Source organism: Solanum tuberosum, unplaced genomic scaffold, assembly GCF_000226075.1.
Source record: "Solanum tuberosum cultivar DM 1-3 516 R44 unplaced genomic scaffold, SolTub_3.0 scf00173, whole genome shotgun sequence".
Lineage (NCBI taxonomy): Eukaryota > Viridiplantae > Streptophyta > Magnoliopsida > Solanales > Solanaceae > Solanum > Solanum tuberosum.
In genome coordinates, this window is record NW_006239104.1 from 1,236,700 (window position 1) to 1,252,306 (window position 15,607).

Sequence of the window (15,607 nt, forward strand, 5' to 3'; positions counted from 1 at the left end):
GAGTAACAAAATCAAAGTGAAGTAATTGTATATTTAAAAAATATCTTCAAACTTATTAAAAGAAACTAAAACAAAACAATTTTTTCTACATTTTTAAATAAGGATCTTACATGTTCTCCTAAAACCCACGAAGAATCAAAATCAAAAACTCAAATTATAAATTAATCATGAAAAGTTTAGAGGGAGAAAGAATAAAAAATTGGGAAGAGAAAAGGTCACTTGAATTTTCGTTTTTATAAATTGTTAGAGATATAGAAATTTATTAAGGTAAAAAATGGTGTTTATTATAGTTAGGGTTGAAAAAATGATTGGGGAAGAAAGGAAGAGGAAAGAGGAGTACTTTTAAAATATATATATTATTAAATGGTGAGATACACGTGTCAAGTGCGTGTATTTCACCACAAGACACATGTTTGGTAATGACATTTCAAGGAGGAAATAATTTCACTTTAAAATAGCTCAGGGGGTAATAGGACCCCCGTAAAGTATAAGCGTGTAGTTGGAAATCTGATAATAGATTGAGGGGTCATTTGGCCATTTTCTCTCTATGTTATAAAAAGATGATTTAATTTAAATAGTGGATGGTTTGATGACACGCACTTGATAATCTAGTGTGAGAGTAATTCAGAGCTTGAAGAAAAACGAATGTGAAATGTTAATCATAGAAAAATTAAACTCAACCTCTAATTTTACAAATATATTACAAAAGAGAGTTTAGTCCCAAATATAATATATAATATTCAAGATTGGGAAAAGTCCCAATCTTGAATATTATATATTATATTTGGGACTAAACTCTCTTTTGTAATATATTTGTAAAATTAGAGGTTGAGTTTAATTTTTCTATGATTAACATTTCACATTCGTTTTTCTTCAAGCTCTGAATTACTCTCACACTAGATTATCAAGTGCGTGTCATCAAACCATCCACTATTTAAATTAAATCATCTTTTTATAACATAGAGAGAAAATGGCCAAATGACCCCTCAATCTATTATCAGATTTCCAACTACACGCTTATACTTTACGGGGGTCCTATTACCCCCTGAGCTATTTTAAAGTGAAATTATTTCCTCCTTGAAATGTCATTACCAAACATGTGTCTTGTGGTGAAATACACGCACTTGACACGTGTATCTCACCATTTAATAATATATATATTTTAAAAGTACTCCTCTTTCCTCTTCCTTTCTTCCCCAATCATTTTTTCAACCCTAACTATAATAAACACCATTTTTTACCTTAATAAATTTCTATATCTCTAACAATTTATAAAAACGAAAATTCAAGTGACCTTTTCTCTTCCCAATTTTTTATTCTTTCTCCCTCTAAACTTTTCATGATTAATTTATAATTTGAGTTTTTGATTTTGATTCTTCGTGGGTTTTAGGAGAACATGTAAGATCCTTATTTAAAAATGTAGAAAAAATTGTTTTGTTTTAGTTTCTTTTAATAAGTTTGAAGATATTTTTTAAATATACATTTACTTCACTTTGATTTTGTTACTCTTGAGTCCATGACTTTAAAAAAAATTAATTAATGGGTATGTTTTTTTTTAAAAAAATAAATTAATTTGTTAGATATGTTCTAAATATGTCTATTGAAAAATTATTTATTCATAAAATGCATTAGTTGTTATAATTTTTATACCAAACATCTATTGAAAAAGCTTCAACAATGATAATGGTGAAAAAAAGAAGTTGTATAGATAAATAAGAAGAAAGAAAGAGAAAGAAAAACGGAAATTTTAAAAAAATAAAATAGGCAACTCACTCTCTCAAAGAGAGTGACATACGCTCTTTATGCCAACTCAGCACTTAAGGGGTTATTTATTCCATTCTAAAGTAGTTCAGGGAGGTAATAGGACTCCCGCGAAGAATAAGTGTGTAGTTGGAAATCTGGTAATAGGTTGGGAGGTCATTTGATCATTAGAGATTACATGTATCTTTCATAATTATGATAGAGATAGTAGATATACTGTGAACTTATCATATCATAGATTACATGTATCTTTCATAATTGAGAGATAGTAAATATACTGCGAAATTATCATAACAGACATACATGTATCTTTCATAATTGTGGTGGTGATATGTTGTAATCTCTATTATCCACAATTTAGTTAATTTCACAATGTATCTACTATCTCTCATCAATGTAATACGTGTTTATATCTACTTGTAAATGAAGACGGAAGACGGAAGGCACACCTTGTATAGCAATAAACTAATAGACTTATAACGGAGGATTGCTTTTTATATCTCCCCAAAAATCAACACTAGCCATTATCACCTCCACAAACTATCACCACCCTTCTACAAACGTCATCAACTAATAGTGTAACATCTCAAACTGACCACCAAATCATAGCTAGTAGCTGCAAGCGACAGTCACTTCCACCACTGACCTTCAACATAATCGTTATCATCAACCTCTACTACTGTTTATTATATGTTGTTATGAATTCAAGATTGATATTTAATCACCTCTACTACTGTTTATTATATGTTGATATGAATTCAAGATTGATATTTAATCACCTTTATCACAAGCCTTCAACATAATCACTATCATCAATCACCTCTACCACTATTTATCATACATAGATATGAACTCAAGATTGAAATTTAATCACCCCTACTAGCAGCCTTCAGCATAATCTTTATCATCAACCTCTACGACTATTTATCATATACAGATATAAATTTAAGACTGAAATTTAATCACCTCCACCCATAGACCTTCAAACTATTTATCACATGTAGATACAAACTTAAGATTTGAGATTATTTTTTTTGACGATCTCAAGTTAACATACAAATAATAATCAAATTTATAATAAAATCTAACTTTCAAGAGAATCTTTTTTACATTGCTATCTTTTGAATCTCCTCTAATGATTTTAACTTAATTACTTTGTATTAAATACTTAAGCGATTTCTATTATTTATGAATTACGAATTGCTTCAATACATTAGGTATGCTATTATTGTTATTATTGAATTGCTTTGATAGAACACTGTTTATAATGATGATGTGTGCTAATTTTATTTTATTTTTTAAATTAGAGGTTGAGTTTGATAGGTTAGAAGAATTGTTAAACTTTGATTAACACTTCATTTTGGTTTTTTTTCAAGCTCCGAGTTACTCTCACACTAGATTATCAAGAGTGTGTAATCAAACCATCTACTATTTAAATTAAATCATCTTATCATAAACACTGTGAAATTATCATAACAGAGATTACATGTATCTTTCATAATTGTGGTAAAGATAGTAGATACAATGTGAAATTATCATAACAGAGATTACATGTATCTTTCATAATTGTGACAGATATAGTGAATATAATATGAAACTATCATAACAGAGATATACATGTATCTTTCATAATTGTGGTAGATATACTGTAATCTCTATTATCCACAATTTAGTTAATTTCACGATGTATCTTCTATCTCTTATCAATGCAATACATGTTTATATCTACTTGATATATGAAGAAGGAAGACGGAAGACATCACATTGTATCGTAATGAACTAGTAGACTTATATTGGAGGATTGCTTTTACACCGCTCCAGAAATCAACACTAGCCATCGTCACCTCCACAAACTATCACCACCCTTCTACAAGTGTCTTCTGCTAAGAGCGTATCATCTCAAACTGACCACCAAAATCATAGCTAGTAGCTGCAATCGACAATCACCTTCACCACTGATCTTCAACATAATTGCTATCATCAACCTCTACTTCTGTTTTTATATGTAGATACGAATTCAAGATTGAAATTTAATCACCTCTACCACGAGCCTTCAACATAATCACTATTATTAATTACCTCTGTCACAATTTATCATGTATAGATACGAATTCAAGATTGAAATTTAGTCACTTCCACCAACAACCTTCAACATAATCGTTACCATCAACCTCTACAACTATTTATCATATATAAATATAAATTTAAGACTGAAATTAATCACCTCCACCCATAGACCTTCAACATGATCCTATCATCAATCACCTCTACCCACTATTTATCATATGTAGATACAAACTTAAGATTTGAGTTTTTTTTTTTTTTTTTTGATGATCTCAAGTTAATATACAAACAATAATCACATTTATACTAATAAAATTATTTATTGAATTTCTTTTTTCTCTCTATATAAAGCAAATTAGGGTTCCAAAATTCCCAATTCTCCTTATTCGGGTGTGTTCTCTCTCAATTTTTCCTGATATCATAAATAGACAATAGAAGTTCTTCAATCTTTCAGATCATTCTTAATTTCCTCGAAGTTCCTAAAGATCCAATCTTTAGAGTTTTCTTGGAATTCTAGCTGCCGAAAACATGCCTCCGAAAGCTGTAAAGAAGACGACGACAGGATCTGCATCGAAACGGGGCGGGCGGACAGCCCGAGGGACACCTAAATCACAAGGAAATCAGCCGGTGGCGGCGGCGGATGAACCGGTAAAGGTTGAGGTTTCTGAGGTGGTGGAGGAGAAGAAGAAGGTGGAGGTCAAACAAGAATCAAAACCGGTGGCTGACCGAAAAGCCGAGCCTGAGAAACCAGTGAAATCTGTGGAGAATCGGGTTGTTGCTGAGAAGAGTAAGTTCTACTATTTTCTTGTAAATTGGTGTTATATGAACTTTGTTGATAATTTTCTGGCCAGCTTGTTTGTATTGACAATTATTCCTGGATATTATATTAATTTGAAATCTTGTTGGTTAATTAAATTTTAAAAGTTCACTACCGAAGAATATTGAATTATTGGGTGTCTTTTTTGATATAGTAATTTGAATTCTTGTTGTTTAATCACTATAAATAATATTTAAACTCTTTTCTGTTATAGTAGTTCGAATTCTCGTTTATAGAAAATATAGTATCAAACATTATTGTAGTATAGGTACAAAAAACAGTTGGTTTTATGGGTGAGGTTTTGTCGGTGCGGACACTGGAATTAATAGAACTATAAAAGACGATTATCCAAGGTAGGATGAACATGGGAGGACAAAAGAGTTGTATATGAATTACACGATATGACCTGCTGAGAATTAATCAATACATGTTTGTCCCAATTAACAATTTCTGCTTTGGTGATTCTTGGTTAGTGCATGTAGCTGTATGAAGAAAGCAATGAAATGGCAAATCAACAAATCATGATGATTAGCCATTTATAGTGATATTTATTCCCATAACATTTTTTTTTAATCCTATTTTTCATTCAATTTTATATAATAAATCGTTGCCGGGAAAATAGAATTACCTACTTAAGCTCTAGGCGCATACGGCGGTAAAACCATATGTGTCCTCCACCTTTATGAGGGAAAGGTTTGGAATCAATTTGTAATTATAGAAAACTATAGAGGAAGTGTAGCTTCAGGATTCATTCATAATTTGGAGATGGATCAAATTGTCCTTCATTCTTCAATGAAGGAGAAACTACAAAGGAGGGTTACAGTGACAAGGGTGATTAAGCTCTGGTGACCTTGGAATAAGAATCTTTATTTTGACGTATTTCCCTTTCCATGGTTGCAACCCTCCTTTGGAGCATGTTTTCTTGATCAAGATATCAATTTTATTTCTCTAGATAGTTTCAAGTTGTTGACAACTTACAAGGTTTACCATAAATCTGGTTACATGGGTCAAGGGGTTAGACCCTTCTATTTTCAGTTTATTTATGGGTCTGGATGGCTATTTTTTGATGGCAGAGGACGATGTGAGAGAGTCAGTTGATGAATATGAAAAAGGCGAGCGATTAGATTTGGAGGATAATGATCCTGAATTTGAGCCTGAAGAGTATGGTGGTGTTGATTATGATGAGAGAGGAATTGAACATGAGGATGTTCAGGAAGAGGATTATGAAATAGAGGAGGATCCCCAAGAGGGAGATGATGGTGAAGAGGAGGAGGGTGATATGGTTGAAGAGGAAGTTGAAGAGCATGAGGACATTGAGGGCGAGGAAGAAAATGAGCATGCATCAGGGGAGGAGCATGAGCATGAGCATGCTGAGATGGTCGATGCAGCTGAGGATGCAGAACATCACGAAGTTGCTAAAGAAAGACTTAAGAGGAAGGAATTCGAAATTTTTATTGGTGGCTTGGACAAGGATGCTGTTGAGGATGACCTCAGGAAAATTTTCAGTCAAGTTGGTGAGGTAACGGAAGTGAGACTCTTGATGAATCCTCAGACAAAGAAGAATAAAGGATTTGCATTCCTGCGTTTTGCAACAGTGGAACAAGCTAAACGAGCTTGTATTGAGCTGAAAAATCCAGTGGTACTCTCTTGATTCTGTAGTTATCAGAGCGCCTGATGTTCATTACTTGATAAAGTTTGTTTCCTAACATACCAACTTCCAGGTGAATGGCAAGAAATGTGGTGTTTCCCCCAGTCAAGACAGTGATACCCTATTCTTGGGCAACATATGCAAATCTTGGACAAAAGAAGCTGTAAGTAGACACAAGCAAATTCATATGGTCATGAAACATCGACTTCTTAAGCTCGAAGAGCTGCTTAACTGCTGTCTGATATATGTTTACTTTCACTCCAGTTAAAAGAGAAGTTGAAGCATTATGGCATTGATAATGTTGAGGATTTGACATTAGTTGAAGACACTAATAATGAAGGAATGAATCGGGGATTTGCTTTTTTGGAGTTCCCGTCACGCTCAGAGGCCATGGATGCTTTCAAACGTCTACAGAAGAGAGATATTGTGTTTGGAGTTGATAGGCCTGCAAAGGTTTCTTTTGCAGATTCATTCATTGACCCTGGAGATGAAATTATGGCACAGGTAAGCTCTTCGGACCCATTTATCTGTTTTTGAAAAGGACTGCGGCTCTGGCCAAGTTTGTCTACTATGTCTTCCAAATGGAGTTGGTTACACTTAGCTTATTGGAGGAGCTTAGTCATTTTGCGGTGGACTATTTGGTATATACTAATTTTGAACTTGTTACTGAAGTAGTATATCCTTTGATGGTTTGCTTCCTACCCTCTTATTTTAGTACCTTATGCTTCAACAGGAAAGAAAGATGGGTGAGGCTACTGATTGTATTTACTGCTAGTTCAGTTAGACTAGATAACTGTGTTCCAGTCTGAGGTTCTTTATATTTTTTTTTGCCTTTCTTGGTCGGGTGGGGGGAGGGGGGAGGGGGTTGATAGAGGGTAAGCTAAGTGATTTTTTCCCCATGAAGGTGCTCTTCGGATGACTTTGTAGGTTCAATGTAGATCTTGCAGTGCAGCAAGTCATTATTTGACAATTGATGTGTATTGATTTCAGGTTAAAACAATTTTTATTGATGGTCTTTCTGCATCTTGGGATGAGGATCGTGTGCGAGATTTACTTAAACAATATGGCAAGATTGAAAAAATTGAGCTTGCTCGTAATATGCCTTCTGCCAAGAGAAAGGATTTTGGATTTGTCTCCTTCGACACTCATGATGCTGCAGTTATTTGTGTCAAAAGCATTAATAATGAAGAGTTGGGGGAAGGAGATAAGAAGGTCCGTCTTTTTTGTCTTGAATCTTATCTGAACATGTCCTTCTTGTGCGTGCCTGCTTATAGTTGTATATTCCAGGTCAAAGTTAGGGCCAGATTATCACGACCACTTCAGAGGGGAAGAGGGAGATATGGTGCGCGTGATCTGCGACCTCGACGTGGGCTGATGCGTGGCCCCCCTGCTCCTTGGAGTCGTCCAGTCTCTCGCAGACTCCCTGTTCGTGGATCTAGAGTTAGTTCACGTGTCCCTCCCCTTGCCGATCGTAGTTTTAAACGACCTGTCACAATGAGGGATAGGCGACCAGTTATGGCCCCTAGGGGCAGACCTATGTCTCCACTATCCAGCAGGTCCTATGACAGGAGACCACCTGGTATGGGATCAGTTCTGAACTTTTGTTTTGCCCTGCTGCTTCCACTCTACTTTCTTTTTTAGATGACTAAAATTGAATTGCAGTTCCCTCATATTCAAAGAGTAACTTGAAGAGGGAGTATGCACGACATGAGGAAATTCCTCCTCCTAGAAGCAGAGCCACAGTGGATTATCCTTCTAGGTTTCCTTCCGACAGACGTGTTTCCTACAGGGATGACTATTCCTCTCGTAGCTCGGGATACTCTGATTTTCCTAGAGGTACTGCTCGCACAACTACAAGGAGAACGTATGTTGATGATGATTATGAACAGCGGTATGAAAGGCCTCCTCCTGCGTATCGTGAGGGGAGAGGTAGGGAATATGACTCCACGTCGGGCTCCAAACGTTCATACAGTGCAATGGTATGTAGTCTTAGCCAGCGTGTCAGATGTTACTATATGCAGTGGGATATTTTGATGTTCGTAACATTCTTGATCTACATAAGATGTAAGATCTAATTTAGTGTGTCCACATGTCAGGATGATGTTCCTCCCCGCTATGCTGATGCAGGACCCCGCCCTTCTCGTTCTCGTTTGGATTATGAACTTGGTGGTGCTAGTGGCACACAATATGGGGATTACAGTGACAGGTATGCTGTTTTTCTATTGAGATGATAGTTATATCCCTTGCAATTCTAGTGTTATACTGACTTTCTATTCCTGAATAGCAGTAGGCTAGGGAGATCAAATGCTGGATATAGTGGCAGCCGGAATTCCCTTTCTGGTCAAGATTCTCATGGAGTGTATAGCAGTCGTCAAGGAGGCTATGGTGGAGGTGAGTTCTTAGTGTTCTTTGAAAAATCTGGGGCTCATGTGAACTGTGTAGGTGTTATAGTGTTCGACTTTGGATAACTGTCTTAACTTCTTTTTGGGGGTTTACAGGCTCCTATGATGGCAGTGGTGTCAGTGGAATGTATTCATCTGGCTATGGTGGCGATTACATGTCTCGTAGCAATGATGTATACTTTATTTTGACGATTATTTGTCTGGAGCTTCTGTTTTGATTGCGGCCCACTGTATTTATGTTACTCTGTTGAAATTTTCAGGTTGCTGGTAGCTCTTACTCATCAGCCTATTCCAGCCGTAACATGGGTGGTAGTGGTTATATGGGCAGTGGTGATTCTGGATCTTATTACTAAGGTACGTCACATGTTAAAAGCTTGTGTTATTTGATGTTTATTTTGTTCTCGTGTACAGAGTATCTTACTGAATTAGCAATTCTTTTTCCCTGTTAAGTTGTGGGGAAGATGGAGTTACAAAGTTTATACTTATGCTTCTTCTAATAAGAGTTGCAGTGGAAGATGAAGAACTTTTGGTCACCACAAATTTGTTTATGGTACAGATTTGAGTTGGACAAAAAGATTGCAACTGGATGTGTATAGCTGGAAGCTCCCTGTGCAATTGGATCCCACCAGAAGAAGCTGGAGTTGATCTGTTATTTGGCCTCATTATTTAAATAGGGTGAGAGTGTCTTAGTTTTAGGTTGTATTGCTCCAGAGCATGTTGGATTCTACTCTGGGGAAAAGAGACATCTGGTCCTTTCCTGCTGTAAGGAAAATTGAGCTTTTTAGAGTACAGTCGACACTCTGGTGTTTAAACAATGCGATATTTTGTTATGGTATCTCCATGTAAGAATTTACTGGAATAATAGAGGAGGTATCCTGCATGATTATTTCAAGTGCAAATGGTTCATGAAAGTGCAAGTTACCTATTATCTGGTTAAGATCCCTTTAGATATATTGCGTGAGGGTCATTAGGATAGTTTCTGACAGCATTATATCCAGTTGTTGGATATTTTTCTCACAAGAATGCATAGTGTCAAAAAGAGATTCGTTTATGTGATCAAAGTATCTGGTATTATATTTTAGTTAATGGATTGACACGCATTTTGAAGTATCATTATCATTGCTTTTGAAGGTTTGAGATTACGATTGTAGTGAAGGGAAAATAAGTATTCACTTAGATATATGCTTGGAGATAATGTAATCCTGAAGCAAAAGGAAGAAAGTCATTTATTTGTTTGTCAGTTGCTCAATTTACAAAACCAACACTTATTCTTGAACGGAAAGAAAGAAATTGATTTCTGATGTGTGTTGTGTGTTTGTGAACCCCATAACTGTGAATTCTCTGTGCTTGTTGTCTTGGTGCTGTAGTCCTTGGATTTTGAGCTGCTATGAAGTTCTCATTGTTGGACATAAAACATTGTCGTTCAGGTGCTTCAAATCCTCCCAGCTCTGGAACTATTTCTCGTCGCATGTTTTTTGAGTCATTGCCTGTATGATGCCTAATAGCGCTCCCAAATGAGATTTACTCTTTCAGTTGCTGTACATTTTGTTTGCACAAATCACATTACATTATTCCCATGCTGAAGTTGATTTTTGTTGAGATACTTCATTCTTATAAGCGTGAGGACAAGACAATGTGAAGATTTGCACTGTGCTGCACTCGTTTGTTCTGTTCCTTCATTACAGGATGCTCTCTGATATATGGTAGTAGCTCTGTTGTTGATAGAGTGATCAACCCTTGGAAAAGAAATGTATACTAAAGATGAAAGTGGTAGTTTTCTAGGTTTTACTGTAAGAGGGAATGTGACGTTCATGAAACTGCTGGTGTTTTTGTTCCTTGTAGAATGATTAAGTGCCCAGAGTCTTAAAACTAAGTAGCTAATGGCACCAGATGTTTGAGCAGCTTTTCCTTTGTTTGTGCATTTGCATTTTGTTAACTGATTTTGATGTTACAGTTGCAGGCTTACTCCGGTTTGGGGTGCACTTGTCTTCTCTTCTTCCCCCTTTTTAAAAATCTATTTGGTAGCTTTGGAACAATGTTCTTGTACAGTGGTTTCGTGAGCGAGCCTACATTTGGATACATATATACACATTAAGAACAGGATTTTGTAATCAGTATCATGATGGTAATGATGAAAGCTATAGGTGATTTTGCTTTGCGACTTTTGCATCAACTTGTTTTGGATGTACTTGTTTGCCCCCAATATTTGGTAGTAATTAGGAACCTACGTAGAAGAATGACTCAGTAGTACTGACAAAAGATGCAGTTGTGCTGTATTATTTATCTTTGCTTTTCAATCTCGACTTGACTTGGAAGTCTTGCCGTATTTAGTGGGAAGTAGAAAAATGACAATTACTCAATGACTTTCACGATCAAGCTTTAATTATATACTAGTACTAGTTATATGTCACGTACGTTCAATCAAACGAAAAAAATCTGATAGTTTGGATTTCGGAAAACGTGCAAGGAAATTTTGACCTAAGAGAGTATACCAAGTCCAACCGGCAAAAGTTGATAGCTCGTTTGACTCGAACTTAAAAATATGTTGTGTTAAAGTTTTTTTTTTTTTTTGGAAAAGTACTTTGAAGTATAATCGTTTGTGTTTGCCTAATCAATTTGTAAAGTATGTTTGTCGATCGCTTGACCGATGCTCCAATAGTGCTTTTGGGATAAAGTTATTTTTTTCTCGAAAACATTTTCTGTTACTACTCAAAAATGCATATTTTTCTTTTGAAAGTTACTTTAAGCACATAACTTCTAAAATAAGCATTTTTGGCTTCTCAGAAGTTTGACTAAGCAAACTACAATTAAGGCCAAAAAAAAAAAAAAAAAAATCCATTTTCAAATGCTATCTAGTGGTGTTTGGTACTACTACTATATATATATATATATATATATATATAAACGTAAGAGTGCTTGAACATTCAACACACTAAAATTTTTAAACTTGGAACTTGTTATAACTTAATTTAACTTAAGTTAGAATGGAGAGTAGGCCATTTGATGCATCACGAACAGGAAGCGTTGATGGATCTAATGGAGCTATTAAGATCTGATCCTATTATTGTTTGCCGCGTTGGCTTAGTTGATGGTGATTCCCCCTTGCACCTTGCTTGTTTGGGTGGCCATTTCAATTTTGTGAAAGAGCTTCTCAAGTTGAGGAAAGAACTAGCAGGGGAGCTAAATCAGAATGGTTTCAGTTGCTTGCATATTGCTGCTGCCAATGGGGACTTACACATTGTCAAGGAGATTTTAAAAGTGGACATTGGTTTGTGCCTTGTGAAGGGCAAGGAGAGAAGAATTCCTCTTCACTGTGCTGTTATCAAAGGCAGAGTTGATGTCATGAAAGAGTTGCTCTCTGCTTGTGTTGAATCTGTTGAAGTTGATACATCTCGGGGGGAAACTGCGCTCCACCTTGCTGTCAAGAACGGGCAGTTTGAAGCGTTGGAAGTGTTGATCAAGCACATCAAGATGTTCAACAAGATGGAGGTCTTTAACAAACAGGATGAGCTAGGAAATAGTGTCTTGCATCTTGCAGCAGCAAGGAAACAGCACGAGGTACGTTGCTATTATATTAGCCAGTTGCTAGCATATTGCTTCAATTTTCTTGTCTACACGACTCGTTTATACTACTATACAATAGCAGAGCCGGGATTTTCACTAAGAAACCATAGATATTTCAGGTGGTGGATCTCTTGTTGAATGGGAGCTTACCAGGAAGTTTGGCAGTTGGAGTGAATTCTTTGAACAAAATGGGATTCACAGCTCTTGATGTTTTGTTTCTTTTTCAAAGTGAAGCTGGCGATAGGGAAATTGAAGACATTCTTCGACGAGCAGGAGTCCTTAAGGCCACAGACACGGTAGGAATACCAATCAGATCATGTAATCAAATATGTGCATCAAACAGACAACATGGGGAGGTAATGTCTTACATATATGTCTCGAAAACACTCCCTCATCACTTGGGGGACTAATTCTTTTTCATTCACTAAGTACGTGAAAATTCTGTCTGTTAGAGAAAACACACTTTTATTTACTTAATTACTACGTACGTCTCAAACAGGTAATGCCTAGACGAAAAACGAAGAGTGGGTGGTTAGTAGACTTCCTAAAGTACGACAAAGATAGAGATAGCACAGAATCTATTAGAGAAGTACTAGTTGTGATCATGATGCTCATGGCTATGCTCACATTTCAAGCTGCTCTTAATCCTCCAGGCAACTTACAACAACAACAACAGCAACAGCCCAATTACCAAATTGAAGCTGATCACCTGATTCACTATTCATCACACATATTCTTGTTTTTCAACTCACTCGGGTTCTTCATCAGCCTCCACGTGTTCCACATCGTTACGAGGGCATTTCCCATGAGACTTGAGCTGATATTCTCTGTTTTTGCAATTGGGATAACTTACATCAGTTGCCTAATGATTAAGTTGCCAACATACTTTTGCTATTATCTTTGTGTAGGCATACCATTCTCACTTGTCTTTGCTCTCAACATCTCACGTTCTGCAGATTATTTGCATCCACACAAAATTACATCGGCTGATCCTTCACAAGTTAACCAACCTTGAAGGATTATATATCTGAATTTGTTCTTAGCTCTGTATTTCGGAGAGTTTTAGGATTTGACTATGTATCCGATATATATATATATATATATGTGTGTGTGTGTGTTATGAATCAGCCCCAGCCCAATAGGGATACCAACAAGGATATCACACAAATAGATATTGGGCCGAGTAAAAGCAATCGGGCCAGGCCTTCACAAAGGATTATATGGGATCCAGGCCCATTTACACTTTGTTAAAAAGGACCAGAAGTTAGAAGAAGGGTTATGCAATTATTATGTGAAGCCTTGGCTTTCTGCTCCTCTCATCACCTTTCTATGGTCGTGTATCTCATCCCCTTTCTGGTTACTTCTTTCTCAGTTTATCTCGCCTTAGTTAGTGTATTGTTACTTTGTTGTGCGTATTTTATATTGTAACTCGTATTGAGTGATTAATATATATAAAAGTGCTTTTGTTGGAATTGAGTTTGTTTCATTGGTGCTTTCATCGACGTACTCTAATGGAAGTTGTCGTTTTAGATCGATTTAATAGCAACACTGATCCAGAGGACTGGATTTCTAGGGCAGAACGATACTTCAATTTTCTGGGCTTCTCCGAAGAACACTGGTTGCCTCTTCCTTCCTTCTATTTTGATGGTGAGGCCCTTGAGTGGTTCCGTTGGATGTTTCGCAACAAACAATTTTTTGATTGGAATCATTTTAAGAAGAAGTTAGCCCTGCGTTTTTGGAAACGACCTGATGCAAAGTCTCTTGAGGTGGACGCTCAACTTACCAGAATTCTTGCTTTGCTACGGAAGCTGGAGGACAAATGTTCTCCACGGGTTCTAGTAGAAGATGACGGGATTAGTGCTGCTACAGTCCTAAGCAGAGAGATTTCTCCTCCTTTGGCCGAAGAAAACTCAAGTTGTGTTGATAATGTTGAGAGTCATCCAGAGTTGTTTGGCACTTCAATAGTTGAACATTCAAGTCATGTGGACAATCTGTTCGACGAAATGTCTACCGGAGTTTTCACCAAAGAAGTACAGGAAACTTCTTCCGCCTCCAGATTTGTAGATGATTTGGAAGATATTCAGCCACTCAAGTCTCTCAATGAATTTTTTCATAGTTGCTGCCCCAAGGTAGTCGCAGAGGTTCAACCCGAGACTCCAATTGAAATGCTTGATGATGAGTCACCAGGCCCTGAACGCAGCGAAGTCCAACTGTTCGATGAATGTTTCCAAAGAGATATATCAAAGAGGTACATTAGTGCGACTTATATTGATCATGAAAAATCTAGAGATGAATTCAATGTTCACAATATTTTGAGTCGATTTTCATTGAATGCTCGTGTGAATTCCTTTGTTGTCTCTGTGAATGGAACTACAAAGAATCATAGTGTATGGGATCCGGGAATACGTTTCAATTCCCTGGCTCCAACAGGTTATACAGATACAATGTACGAGGATCCGTTAAAGTTGTTGGGATCTACTGACAAGTTTTGCTTCATTTCATATGTTAATTCTACAACTCAGGTTTGGGATCCTGGTCAAAATTTGCGTATGAATTCCTACATTGTGGAAATAATTGAAAATAAAATGGTTGACATAGAGATTAATGGAATATCACTGACAACAATTGAAGGTGATAATGTTGATTCACAAAAGGAAGGATCACAATCTTCTCATGATGGCTTGCACTCAACTACAAGTACCTCTACATTGGTACCCACAGAAGACTGGAAAGACCTTGTTAGTTGTTGGGCTCTCCCAAGGAGGACTATTAATATGGTCATGAGCAGCAAGGGTCAAACAGAGATTAGTGATAAGTCTTATATGCGACCTCTGCAGAAGTCAATAGGACAGCGAAATACAAAGCTTTGCTTTCTACTATTGACATCGACATATTATGAGTTGCTTGAACCTTACATGGACACTCTATTTGAATTGACCACTGAGGGATCAGACGAAGATGAGAATGTTATCGCTCTTCTAGCAATTGAGCTTTGGAGTAAAGTCCCTAAACTAGATGGTCTGCAATGCTGCGAAAGGAATAGAAGTTTTCGATGGATAAATCACTTGCATCTTGGTCTTAAAACACAAATGTTCTCACTGGAGGAAGACAAGTTGATTGTTACTCTCTGTATCATTTTTGAACAGAGACGGGGTCAAATTGCAACACAGTTAACAGAAACATCACAAGATCGACTGGTGAGTTTCTTTTTACCTGCTCCGACAGTACCAATACATAATTTTGGCCTCTTAGTGGATGGGTATGTTATGTTGGAGTTAAGATGCACTACTAGTGGAATAGTAGGTGTGGTAATGCGTGGAAAAATAACATATTTCTTTGGAGAGAGAGATG

At 36.6% G+C, this 15,607-nt stretch overlaps 2 protein-coding genes across 4 annotated transcripts; both read left to right on the plus strand.

The window, feature by feature from the left end:
- Positions 1–4,127: 4,127 nt before the first annotated feature.
- Positions 4,128–9,620, plus strand: LOC102593822 (heterogeneous nuclear ribonucleoprotein R-like). 3 transcript variants are annotated; one of them, XM_015311969.1, is made up of 12 exons: positions 4,128–4,612; positions 5,716–6,281; positions 6,364–6,453; positions 6,555–6,794; positions 7,281–7,502; positions 7,578–7,869; positions 7,953–8,269; positions 8,387–8,496; positions 8,575–8,681; positions 8,789–8,865; positions 8,953–9,046; positions 9,202–9,620. In XM_015311969.1, exons 1-11 carry the CDS (start codon positions 4,354–4,356, stop codon positions 9,043–9,045), a joined length of 2,373 nt encoding a protein of 790 aa, XP_015167455.1. In that variant the 5' UTR covers positions 4,128–4,353; the 3' UTR covers position 9,046; positions 9,202–9,620. The 3 variants fall into 3 exon arrangements, with proteins under 3 accessions (XP_015167455.1, XP_006354662.1, XP_006354663.1); XM_006354600.2 differs by having other exon boundaries at positions 4,129–4,612; positions 9,249–9,620; XM_006354601.2 differs by having other exon boundaries at positions 4,130–4,612; positions 8,578–8,681; positions 9,249–9,620.
- A 1,993-nt stretch (positions 9,621–11,613) lies between these two features.
- Positions 11,614–13,298, plus strand: LOC102601961 (ankyrin repeat-containing protein At2g01680-like). Its single transcript, XM_006354620.2, has 3 exons — positions 11,614–12,250; positions 12,376–12,612; positions 12,756–13,298. The coding sequence occupies exons 1-3, from the start codon at positions 11,696–11,698 to the stop codon at positions 13,269–13,271; spliced, it is 1,308 nt and encodes a 435-aa protein (XP_006354682.2). The 5' UTR covers positions 11,614–11,695; the 3' UTR covers positions 13,272–13,298.
- Positions 13,299–15,607: the final 2,309 nt, after the last annotated feature.

What these genes read in the sequence shown, in the direction of transcription:
- LOC102601961 (XM_006354620.2), top strand. Translation starts at nt 11,696, where the DNA reads ATGCATCACGAACAGGAAGCGTTGATGGATCTAATGGAGCTATTAAGA. An exon ending in CAGCAAGGAAACAGCACGAG is followed by an intron (nt 12,251 to 12,375) that starts GTACGTTGCTAT and finishes TAGATATTTCAG; the next exon opens with GTGGTGGATCTCTTGTTGAA. An exon ending in CAAACAGACAACATGGGGAG is followed by an intron (nt 12,613 to 12,755) that starts GTAATGTCTTAC and finishes CGTCTCAAACAG; the next exon opens with GTAATGCCTAGACGAAAAAC.
- LOC102593822 (XM_015311969.1), top strand. Translation starts at nt 4,354, where the DNA reads ATGCCTCCGAAAGCTGTAAAGAAGACGACGACAGGATCTGCATCGAAA. An exon ending in AATCTTGGACAAAAGAAGCT is followed by an intron (nt 6,454 to 6,554) that starts GTAAGTAGACAC and finishes CTTTCACTCCAG; the next exon opens with TTAAAAGAGAAGTTGAAGCA. An exon ending in CTATGACAGGAGACCACCTG is followed by an intron (nt 7,870 to 7,952) that starts GTATGGGATCAG and finishes ATTGAATTGCAG; the next exon opens with TTCCCTCATATTCAAAGAGT.